We start from the raw sequence: 12,272 nt of genomic DNA on the forward strand, positions 1-12,272 counted from the left end.
AAGCAATACGAAATTTTGTCCCCAACAAATGTGTCAATATATTTTTAAATGTGTTCCCATGAAATAAAAGTTTCTCAACAAAAGAAAAGGAGACAAAAGATGAACTTTTTTGAAAATATGAAGCAGATAATAAAAAATCTGGAGAATTTTACATCCACTGTTAAGACACTTTAAAACATGTGAAGGTTTTTAAGACAACTATAACCACTGACTGACCTTTTAGATCTGTAAACTTCATTCTTTAAGTAAAACCAAAATGTTAAGAAGGATAATTCAACTTATATAACAAATAATTTTAATGAAAATGATCATGTACAAATCCACAGCATCATGGAGTTTTGAACACCATACAATGCACAGTTTAATGTAGCATCAATGACACATTAAAACCTTCCTTGATAAAGAAACTAATCACTATCATCGTCATCATCGTCTTCATCATCATCTCGTCTCTCTAATTTAATTTTCTTTGGAGCCCTTTCAAATCTTTTTGGCTTATGATTAGGGTTACCTCTTGGATTCTTGGTCCTCTTCACTAGGATTACAAAAAATATGCAAATAAAATTTAAGTTATGAGAAACTACAATATTTTTAACCACATATAAATTGTAAAAGTAAAAATGTTCATATTAAAAACTATGAGTTCACTTTTAAGTTATATATATTTTCTATTCAATCAGAATAAAAATAGAAAGCAAAAATATATTTTTCATTTTTATGTCAATTGTTCTAGACCATATAAACAAAAGGGGGTTCATAGTTTCGAACAGTTGGCCTTTTAGTTAGCAATTAAGTATTTAGTTTTAGAAACAAAATTTTGTACATTTTTTACACATTTTTCGTTTACTTTGCAAAACATGTTAAAATGAGAGGGGGGATTGATTGCCTTTTAACAATGGTGAGAGGGGCATGGAGCAGGAGCAAAAAGGTGTGTGTATATATAATTCTTTTTTGGGGGCGCTTTCTTATTTTAGTTTGAAATATAAGAATTTTAATAAGAGTATTCCCCTTTAATCATGTTTAATTAAATCACTGCAGCCTACGCACAGGATTAACAGTTCTTCCTTACACTTGATTATTTGTTAATATATACATCAATATCACAGGGTATTATATATTAATATTTTAAAGCAAAATTAAACACAAAAATTTACCTATAAAATATTTGTTAAGTGTTTATAAAATGCTATACAGATGTCTAATGGATTGACATGGTTATCAATGGATAAATTATAATGGATCAAATAAAAAATCTGAAAAATTATGCTGAATATATGAAAAATATGGAATTTTCCAAATTCATAGTTTTGTTACAAGTATACGAATCCTATAGAATAATTTATTAAATCATTATTTCAGCATTTTAAAGAACTTTTCTTTTACATCACTTAATGCCTACAATTATTCTGAAACTATACCTGAAAGAAAAATCCTACATTAAAAAAAATTAAAAACCAAGAGAAGTGTAGACTTGCAGAAATCTGAGATTCCTGTTTCCCAGGAATGCAGGGACACAACGCAATCTTTCGTTTTGATGCGCACGCCAATATGCAACAAAACAGCCCTTGCTTAAAAAGCAAGCTAGGTAAATAAACAGGTTAAAGAAAGCTTGAATCTTCATATAAAAATCCACAAACATCTACAGCAGATTAAAATAATTCAATTGAAATGAAATTTAATTAGAAAAATTTAATACAATCAATAAAATAGGGGTGAGAATGCATTTTCCCTAATTTACGTTCCATTAATTTACTGAATTTACTGCTGGGGAAACATTTGCCATGTGTAAGGCACAAAAATTAAAAACCAATGGCTTAGTTGATCTACTAGAAAAGTAGATGAAAACCTCAAGTCTTCCGCTGAAACTACAATTTATTTAAGATAATATATATCAGTAATAGTGCTTTGGGAAATATTTATCAAACATTTTGAAGTGAAATATGCATAATAACTAATACTTACGGCCTTTCTTTGGGCGAGAAGAAGCTAAAGAATATAAAACAGTAATTTTTTTCCCTTCTATTTCGGCATTCTTTGCTGCCTCAAAAGCTTCAGCTGCATCTTTTTCCTGTATGTAACATATGGAAGCATTTCTATAAAAAGAGGGGGAGAAGTTTTAGTATAACAAGGATTTTATTTCAACGCACAGAATGAAATTCTTTGCATGTAAACATAACACACAAATGAAATATTTTATTATTATTTGATTTAGAAATACTTTTCAGAAGTAAAAAAGACCAGCCCGCCTACTTTTCAGAAATAAAAAAAGACCAGGGCTAATATACAGAATTTAACCACTGAATGTGGCTAAATTTGTTGGTCACATATGACGATTTGCAAAAATGTGTAACTGTATTACATTTTTAAATGGCAAAGCTTATTAGGATTACATGGATAGTGCTGCACACATCTAATTATTTATTTGTTTGTTTTATAACCTTCTATAAAACTTCTATATTCTATAAAAATACTATGAAATCACTATCTTTTTCTTAAAATAATTTTTGGCACATGAATACTAGAAATTAGTTATAACTAAGACAGAAGTGAAATCATTTCAAATAACACCTTGTTCAATAAGTCACAGAAACTTACACATTAAAAAAAATATGTAAAATAAAATTTTAAGTTGAAAAAAATCTTCTAGATAAAAAATTAGAATTTTTTCAAACCAAATAAATAAAAGTGATGAAAAGGGTTAAAAAAAAGGAATATAATTAATTAGCATGTGCATTTCAATTATTATATATACATTTATTTTTAATAAACATGTTAAAGTCACTAGTTCATAATAATCATTCACTTAATTCAACTATAACCATGAAAAATTCAGAACTCTCTCATTCTACATTTTTAAGCACATAAATAATAATAAAAATAAATCTAATTTATAGATTGTAAAAACAAGGAATGGAAAAATAAAGAAGGGAAAACTAAGAATGTAGCTTGAGTGGTAAAAGAAAGGAGGGGGAATAAATGTCATGTATTTATTCCGTCAGCTATTATAAATTAAAAGTAGACAAGATACCTTAAATGTATTTTATATAAAACACACAAATAAGCCTCATTCATGTGCTATTCCAAGAAATATAAGATTACATGAACATATGCTTTTCATTAAATTATGAATGCTACAGTATCACTTTTTTTAATTAGAAATAATATATAGATACATACATGGTATAACAAGAAAGATGATCACAACTTTAAGAGGTAAATAGAAACAGCAAAAGTAACTTTTTGTTATACAATGTGTGTATACACAATGTGTGCTTGACATTGAAAATGCACCACCAAGTGGGAGTGGTAAGAAAGTGATGAAATTTGGAAAAGACAGAGACAGCAAGCAGCAAAAAGTTATCTTTATTTCAAAATGATAGTCAGAATACAGAGGGAGAACAGTGTCGGCTCAGTAGGATGTAGGACCACCGCAGACAGCGATGCATGAAGAAACACATCTAGGCATAAAGTCGATAAGAGTGCGGATGGTGTCCTGAGGGATCACTCTCCATTCCCTTTTAACCAACCATTTGACACAGTTCGTCTTCTGAACGAGGCAGTCTACAAATCGAGTCCAATCACATCCCACACATGTTCGATTGGTGACAGGTCAGGAGAGCACGGTGCCCAGGGAAGCATCTGTATACCTTGCAGAGCATATTGGCAGATGCGAGCACTTGGGCATTATCCTGCTGAAAAATTGCATTAGGCAGCCCCTGAAGGTAGGGGATTGCTACCGGCCGCAGTACATTATCCAAGTACTGTTGGGCCGTCATAGAGTGCCCTGAATACGAACTAGAGGAGACCTGAAATCGTAGGCAATAGTGCCTCAAACCATTATATCACATTGTCGCGCGGTGGGGCATTCCACAGTTACTGCCGGATTGGATCTGTCTTCACGTCGACACCACACACATATGTGGCGACTGTCACTGGATAAACAGAAGCGTGACTCATCTGAGAACACGACGTTTCGCCATTCTGCTATCCACATCACTCCAGTCTGGCATCGTTCTAAACGTTAATGTCTATGCTGTGGGGTCAATGGCAGTCTTCTTAATGGACGCCGTGAGTGCAGACCACGTTCAACCAATCGATGGGAAAGGGTTCTGGTCGACACGAGAACATCGACGGTATCTTGCACCCGCTGCCGAATCGTGGTACAAGTGACTTGTGGGACCGCCACAGCTTGTTGGCGGATGCGCAGATCCACGCATGCTGACGTCACTCTGGCTGCACCTGCACCCCTCCTTCTTCCCAGATTTCCTTGTTCCAACCATGTTCCCCATAGCCGATGCACCGTGCTCGCATCCATGTGGGTATCAGCTGCGATTTCACGTAAAAACCAACCTGCCCTTCTCAGTCCAATCACCATACCCCTCGTAAAATCGTCCATCTGCTGGAAGTGCCTTCGTTGACAGCGGCCTGTCATTCTCTCCTATTGCACATATCCTCCGGGACAAAAACCAGCTTTCTTCAATAATTCGTCTGGCAGAAATAACGACACGAATATTGCAGATTCTGCATGTTCCTTCCTTTATATCTTACTTTGTGTGTATCGGAAAGCTGCGCATTTCACATCATTTGCATAACTCGGTGTCGTGCGTCTACTCTAAAATTTGCATACATTTCTGACCACTCCTTGGTGTTGCATTTTCAATGTCGAGCAGTGTAAATCGTGAATATGCAAACAGTAGGAATGAAGAACATGAAGGATGAAAAGTCATTTTAACCATGGATATTTATGTGATATAACGTTTAATATTTACAAACTCTGTTCGAATGAAGACTGGCGGATATGTGGATCACAACAAGATACTTGGCATGTCATGTACAGTCAAAAGTCTTTAATCCGGACTCATCAGGACTTCGTCGATTCCGGATTATCGGTTTTTCTGGATTAGGGATAATCAGTTTAAATCTGGTAAGATGGCATGCAGAAACTTTAAAATTAAAAATATGAAACCATAATTTATGAAATAAAGTGCAATTATGATCTAAAGGGTATCAATATTTACAAAAAAAGCTTAATATTTATTTGTTTACTTTATTAAACATTTCTTTTAAAACGCACATGTGTAAAGCATACATAGTGCATAGTCGAAATTAGAAAATTGCAACCAGAAAACTATTTAATGTGTATTCGTGATATTTATAATGACAATGAAATTGAATTAAATAATATCGGAGTACGCTACATTTAGTGAGGATTTATAAGCCGAATAAAATAAAAACATCTGCCCTGAAGATGAGGACAGTGCTGACAGATCAAGTTCCAGTTCATTGCGCACCGCGACGCCCCTCACCCCGCAGAGCAGTGTGAAATTGATAAACAGATTTCGGAATGGTTAGAGAAACAAATCACCTCCCTGTCACTTTCTTCATGCCTTTATCCATTTTTGGCAGCAATTCCACTGTTTGTTTAATGGACATCGAAACATGCTTTCGCTTTGTAGACCCTTTGGCAGCTCCAGAATTGGAAACTCTTTTTGACATAATCGAAAGTTCAAGCTTACTTTTTATAAAATTGCTCTAACAGTCTGCACAAAATAATAAGCCAGATCCAATCCGAAGATTAAGTAACAATGCAATCTGCAACATTAACTGAAATAGATAATTAGATAATTTTAGCTTAGCTTATTCTGTCTGTTATACATTAAACAAGCATGCGTAAACGTATTATGCATTTACGCATTCGCAAAAAGTTTGTAGCTTTAAGGTCCGGATTATATATCATTCTGGATTATGGACGCCTGGATTAAAGACTTTTGACTGTATTTCTATTTGTACTTCATTTCCAACCATGCCGCCAACCTAGAAATATGAAAAGCAGGAAATTCTCGCCACGAAACTGTGAATTTTAGGTTTATGCTGCTCAGTGATACCACTTTACAAAAATCAAAATCAATTAAAATTAATGTTCAAACATGATTCCGGTTATCAGACAATTTACGGTTATAATGTAAAATATATTATTTATTTTTATATTCATTAGATTCTTTGGCTAATTTAATTTGTAATATTTTTACACTTTATACTGAAAGAAATCTGAGTAGGAAAAGAATGCTTTTATTTATTTATCAAATACTTCTAAATATGAAGAAAACAACTAATAATTAAAGCACTTAAACTTAGTAATATGTCATATATTACTAAGTACTAGATTAAAATCAATTATTAACCTATTAACACTGGTTCAGGCTTCATTAAAAAATTCTACAGCTCATTAAAAATTTTGAAATGAGAAAATTTATGATAAAAACCACTACAGGTGGGGGAATGCAGAATTCAAATTTTATTAATTCAATAAATTGCGTCTTTTGCTGTGAAATATTTTCCTTAGCAAAGATAAAAAGTTAAAAACTGGGGAATTCTTTGATATAACAAATCAGGAGTTGACAACTATGGTATTTTATTACAAAATACATTAAATCTGCCATGCCTTTAAATTTGTGATCATCTTTTCTAATGCACCGTATATATATAAGTTATACAAATAATACACAGTATCAGTTGTCATGAAATGTTTTATATGATGCAATAATCATAAGGTCTGTAACATAAAACATGGCTCAGCTTAGAAACAAGTCAGCCTTATGCATTTAATATTCCAAAGATAATTAACCCTCTAAGCGGCAAAGCCGTATATATACGGCCTAGAATATATTTTGTGATATCTGTAAGAACGTATATATACAAGCATATTAAAATATGTCAAAGAAATTAAGGAAATATATCAAAAGAAAACAAATCCAGGTATGAAATACCAGGAGAGTTTTTACATTAAAATCAAAAAAATTATTTGTTCTCATAGTAGTTTTGGAAAATTTGTGTTTTCTTAGCGAAAACCTTGGCCGCTCAGAGGGTTATAGAACAAACTATATTAAGATCTCATCTTTACTCGACTCTTATCTGTCAAATTTCAAGCTTTTGTTATGTTGCTAATAATTTAATACTATAGGCAGTTCATAAATAATAGAAAAGGATTACCAATATTTTAAATGAAATGGAAATATATTTGATCTACAGCAATTAAAGTATAACCAACAGTTATAAAAATTCTGTCACATGAAACATGATTCAACTTGAAAACAAGTCTCAATCTTAAATTATGTGCTTAATGTTCCAAAGGTAATTAAAGAATAGACTACATTATAAATTCTATTCTTCACTCAACTCTTTGGATTAAAATGCCTTTTAAATTTCAATATTTTATTACATTGTTTTATTGTTATATTATTTAATACACTGTTATTTATTATGTCTACTTTTACATTATTACAGTTTAGTAATAAAAACAATTGCAGCCATAAATGAAATACATACTTGCCAGCCTACGAGATACTTTTAAGAAATCATATTTTTTATATCAGTAAAGATTTTTTAAATGAAAAAAATATACTTTTTAATATCGAATCAACTTTAAATAGTTGCTAATAAATATCTGAAAGTTTACAGTTACTAATTCTTAAATGTAAGCAGTACAGAAATACTTACATGTAAAAAACATTATTTCCATCTTTTACCAAGTAAATAATACTTTAATCAGTTTTTGTACAAATGCTAGGAACAATCGCAGATTTTGCCTTCATCCAGAAACTTCTTAATTTTTTTCACAGCTATTGCCATGCAAGCCTGCTTTTGCTGATAAATTTCTAATGTGTCATTACTAATGTTAGATTTAAATGTAGTCCTTGTTTACACAACACTGAAAATCCTCTCACACTTTGCAACACTGTTGAGAATTGCCAGGATGGCCAACATTATTCTAGACAGTTCACTATACTTTAAAATTTTATCAGCATCTTTCAGTTTTCCTAGTATCAATCCTAGCAGGTTTTACAATTTTATCAAAGCTTCTAATTGTAAACTGCAAAATTGCAACTGCAGTTGCAGTTCATAGTTGCAAATCATCATCTTTCATGACTAAAGTAAAACTTTTCAAAAAATATATATCAGAGAAAGATGCATTCCTTACAGCAGAATTCTATTTCATCATAAATAGAATTAGAAGACAAAAGAGAGACTGTTAAAAATGTCTTTAAACAGATCATAACTCAATGAATGCAAAACATGAATTAATGGAATTCTGCTTTACTTTGTTAAGAACATCGAATGATGGCAAAATGAATCGAAAAAACAGGAAAACGTTTTGTTATGTCTGAAGAAATATTCATTCTTCAAAAGAGAAACTTACAGTAATCGAAAAATGTTTCCCTTATTGAGCAATTTTTTTATATTTTATTTTGAAAAAAATTTGCATTGTTTCACACTTATATTTTGCAGTATTATTTTGAAAACTCAAAATTAAATTGCTTGCTGGCGTAGAAATTAAGTTTTCTTAGGCTTAATTTTAACAGTAGAAGTAGTAACTATATATCCATTTACTTTAGGTTGTTTATAACTTTGAACAGTCTTTTATCTCAACACTTCTTTTTTTAAAAAAATGTAAGAATTGGGTTGACCAATGGATATATCTTTATCTTTAAGGATATAAACTTATCCTTAAAGATAGCCTGGCACAAAAAAAAGGGAAGCACAGTTCTCCCGTATATCTCCCGTTCTACTGGACTGATTGTCGAAATGTAACTTGCACATTCCATGCCTTGAAAGCACGACTTAGAATATATATTACATTTATATATAGGATATATAGATTTATATATGTTATATTCTAACATAGGTATTTTGACACAAAACCTGACTTCTTATGACTAATTAACTCTCTGACTAACGAGGCTGTGAATATACAGCCTATTATACTTTTTGTGATATCTTTAAGAAAGTACATATAATTGCATCTTGAAATATGTAATAGAAATTAAGACAATATAATAAAAGTATATAAATCCAGCTATATAGACAGCCACATTTTAGCATTAAAATCAAGAAAATCCGTTTCTTCATGGCAGTTCTGGAAATTTGCACTTTCTTCGCATAACCCTGTGTTAGTTATAGAGTTAAGAATGAAGTACAAATTGCATTTCAAATCATTGATGATAATGACAACTTATGTTCTTTACACATTTGTTTAATTTAAATGAAATGATTCTAAAAGGCTATTAATAATTTTCATAAAATAGACATATATCAATGATTTATACAATTTCATAAATTCAAAATATAAGATTTTTAAAATTTAACTTGCAGTGTTTACAGTATTCTTTAAGTTCCACGAATGACAGATGTAATGCAGTTAAAGACCAGGAAGTATTTAAACAATGATTCAACTTATTATGCTTTCAAAAAATAAAACTTACCGATATATAGGTGATAAATTCAGAGTTATCTGAAACGCTTTTGGAAACAATTCAGCTATGCGAGAAATTGTAGTGTCGACTGGAATGCCAGAGACAAATAATTTCTTTAGATTATATTTCTTTTCTCCCTGTTCCTTCACTCCTTTTGGTATATTTTTGCTTTTCTCACCAGCAAAATCTATTGAAACAGGCTGACCTCGTAATTTTTTTCCCTGCAAGATCTTGTAATTTTCCTCAGCTTTAGCTTCACTACTAAATTCTAAAAATGCAAATCTATACAAGAAAAGGAGGGAAAATAAATAATTGCTTAACCAATGATATTTCTGAAGCAAAATTACACTCACAACAAAAATAAGTTAAAACATCGACATTTTAAAAATGCAGAGCTGAATAATGGAAATTTTAAAGTTATAGTGATGTGGTTCCACCAAGATACAGAGGCATCTTAGTAGTTAAGCATCACATTTAATATAGCATTGTGTTTGACAGCTGCAGTAAAGCACGACAGATGTTCAAAGCAATGCATATATACATAAAATAAGTTTCAATCATCAAATCACCACTTTTCCTGTTATATTTAATAAGGTATGCTTTTTGTATACCTTAACAAACACACTGCTCAAATTTATACAATTAGTTAAGAATACCGTGAACATTTTACCAAATAGCTTAAATAATTGGTTGTAAAAACTGTTCCTCCACACTATTCCTGTTCATCTAAATCATGAAGAAAAGTTATTTTTACCTATAATTTTTTAATCAAGATTCCATCAAACTAAAAGACATAAAAGCTATAATATTTAAAATATCACATATCTACTAATTAACATTCAAGCTAAATTAACAACTGATAATTATAATAAATGAAAACTATTATATATAAAAATCATAAAATGCATTTTAAATGCTAAGGACAAGTTATGGTTTTCTATAATTTTAAACTCCCATACAAAACCAATATGATTTCTACATTTTAGCAGATAAAATCTTATAAATGCTACATTTATTTGCATGCTTTTCCCATTTTTTTAACTAATTTTATTGTTTGAAAATCAAGAAGGCAAAATTATGCAAATTATTTAATTTTCGAAGGATGTGGTTACTATAGGAACATAATAAACAAAAAGTGGTCATGAATAAACTATAAGTATCACTATATTATTTTTTTAAAGAAACCAATATTCCAATAAAAATAGTTGCCAACCTAAAACAATAAAAAATAAGAATCTTCAATAATAAATGTCAGAAGTACATTACAGTATTATATATATGGATAACTAACATAACCTTGGAAGCGTGCTTTTTTGATAAGCACGCATGCAAGTATTTCATCGAAAATTAAATCAAATTATGAAGCTTTCCTCACGAGTTTTTAACTGAAATTGTCTCTCGAAATATTTCAAAATATATACAGTTCATTTCATCTAAAGTTACATTTGCAATTTGTTTTCCTTATGGTAACAAAAAATGTCAGAAGATGGTTAGTTACAGGAATTAAATCTATTTAGACTGCTATGTTGTTAATCTAAAAAAACCTCAAATAATTGCCTTCTTGTTAAAGTATTGGATATTTAAATATGTGGATGAATTTTTAAAAAAGGATTATACACATATATATGTGTATTATATATATATATTATATACATATATATGTGTGTATTATATATATATATATAATACGCATATATATGTATACATATATTGCAGATGATTAATTATAATAGGATAACTGAGAGACAAAAGCATCAAGTGGCAGAATTAACGGTTCTTAATATTTACTTATTTTATTGCAATTATTGTATATATTTTTATAATTTTTAAATTATAAAAATATATACAATAAAAATATATTTTTAGTAATGACTCAACTTTAAATAGTCCTAATGAATATCTGAAAGTTCAGTTACAAATTCTTAAATGCAAATAGCACAAAAAACTTAAGATGTTAAAAAAAAAAAACATTTTCATTGTTCGTACCTTTTGGTAGAAAAATAATACTTTTATCAGTTTTTGCACAAATGCTATGAACAATAACAAATTTTACTTTCATTAAGGAAAAAAATTAATAATTTTGTTAATAGTAATTGTTATGTATGCTTACTTTTCCTAATAAAAGTTTTTCCAATGTGTCATTACCAACATTAGATTTAAACTTAGTAATTCCTTTAGTAACACACTAAAAAGCCTCTTGCACTCTGCATTACTATGGGAAATTGTTAAAATGGCCAGCATGACTCACTATATTTAAAAATTTAATCAACACCTTTCAGTTTCAAATTAAACACCACTGGGTGTCAATCTTAGCTGATTGTATAACATTATCCAAGTTGTCGCTGTAAACTGCAAAATCAAACTGCAGTTTATCAGCAGCAATATTAATATCATCGTTTTTCATAACTAAAATGAAGTAAAACTGGAAATCTACTTTAAAAAAATCAGAAAAAGATGCATTTGCCAAACCAGAAACATCCGCAACTTAAGTAATCACTTCTTAAGCAATCTTTGATGTAAAATCACTTCATCAATGATTGGAAAATTACGTAGTATGTAATCACATACTTATAAAACTTAATTTTGTCTTCCTCTGAAAGTTTTCCCATTACTTTGTTAGTTTCAACCCCTATTACCAAATCTTCATCTTCTGATTTTCTATTCTACCATACCATAAATCACATGACATATAGAAGACAAAACAGATGACACACAGTGGCGCTCAATGGGGAATTGGAACATGTTTTCGAACACATGCTTTCGTGCACAATACAGAAGGCAGCCATAATATCTCAAAAATGAAATTACTTCGTTTTCTTTTATATATGAAATGTAGATATAAACCAAGTGCTTTCAAACAACCAAAATCACTTTTTGGAGTATAAATAATTAAGCCAAGCTACATAAAAATCATGAGAAATTTTAAGAATAAGAGAAAGTGAGGAGTACAGTCAGAAATAGGAAGTCTCCCGCCTAAATTGGAATAATTATGGACAATTAACTGACTGTTACAGCTGCATA

At 30.4% G+C, this 12,272-nt stretch overlaps 1 protein-coding gene across 1 annotated transcript in view; it reads right to left on the reverse strand.

Moving 5' to 3' along the window:
• Positions 1-278: 278 nt before the first annotated feature.
• The window catches only part of LOC118202154 (uncharacterized), a 54,529-nt gene continuing 42,535 nt past the window's right edge, over positions 279-12,272 (reverse strand). The window contains exons 8-10 of the mRNA XM_035374305.2: positions 9,261-9,533; positions 1,963-2,093; positions 279-535 (exon numbers count right to left, since the gene is read on the reverse strand). Of these exons, the coding sequence (XP_035230196.2) occupies positions 408-535; positions 1,963-2,093; positions 9,261-9,533 (532 nt within the window). The 3' untranslated portion in view covers positions 279-407. The remainder of the gene's footprint in view (positions 536-1,962; positions 2,094-9,260; positions 9,534-12,272) is intronic.

The sequence above is a fragment of the Stegodyphus dumicola genome, chromosome 6, assembly GCF_044657685.1.
Source record: "Stegodyphus dumicola isolate Sdum_Otavi_A_Nest chromosome 6, ASM4465768v1".
In the NCBI taxonomy this organism is placed as follows: domain Eukaryota; kingdom Metazoa; phylum Arthropoda; class Arachnida; order Araneae; family Eresidae; genus Stegodyphus; species Stegodyphus dumicola.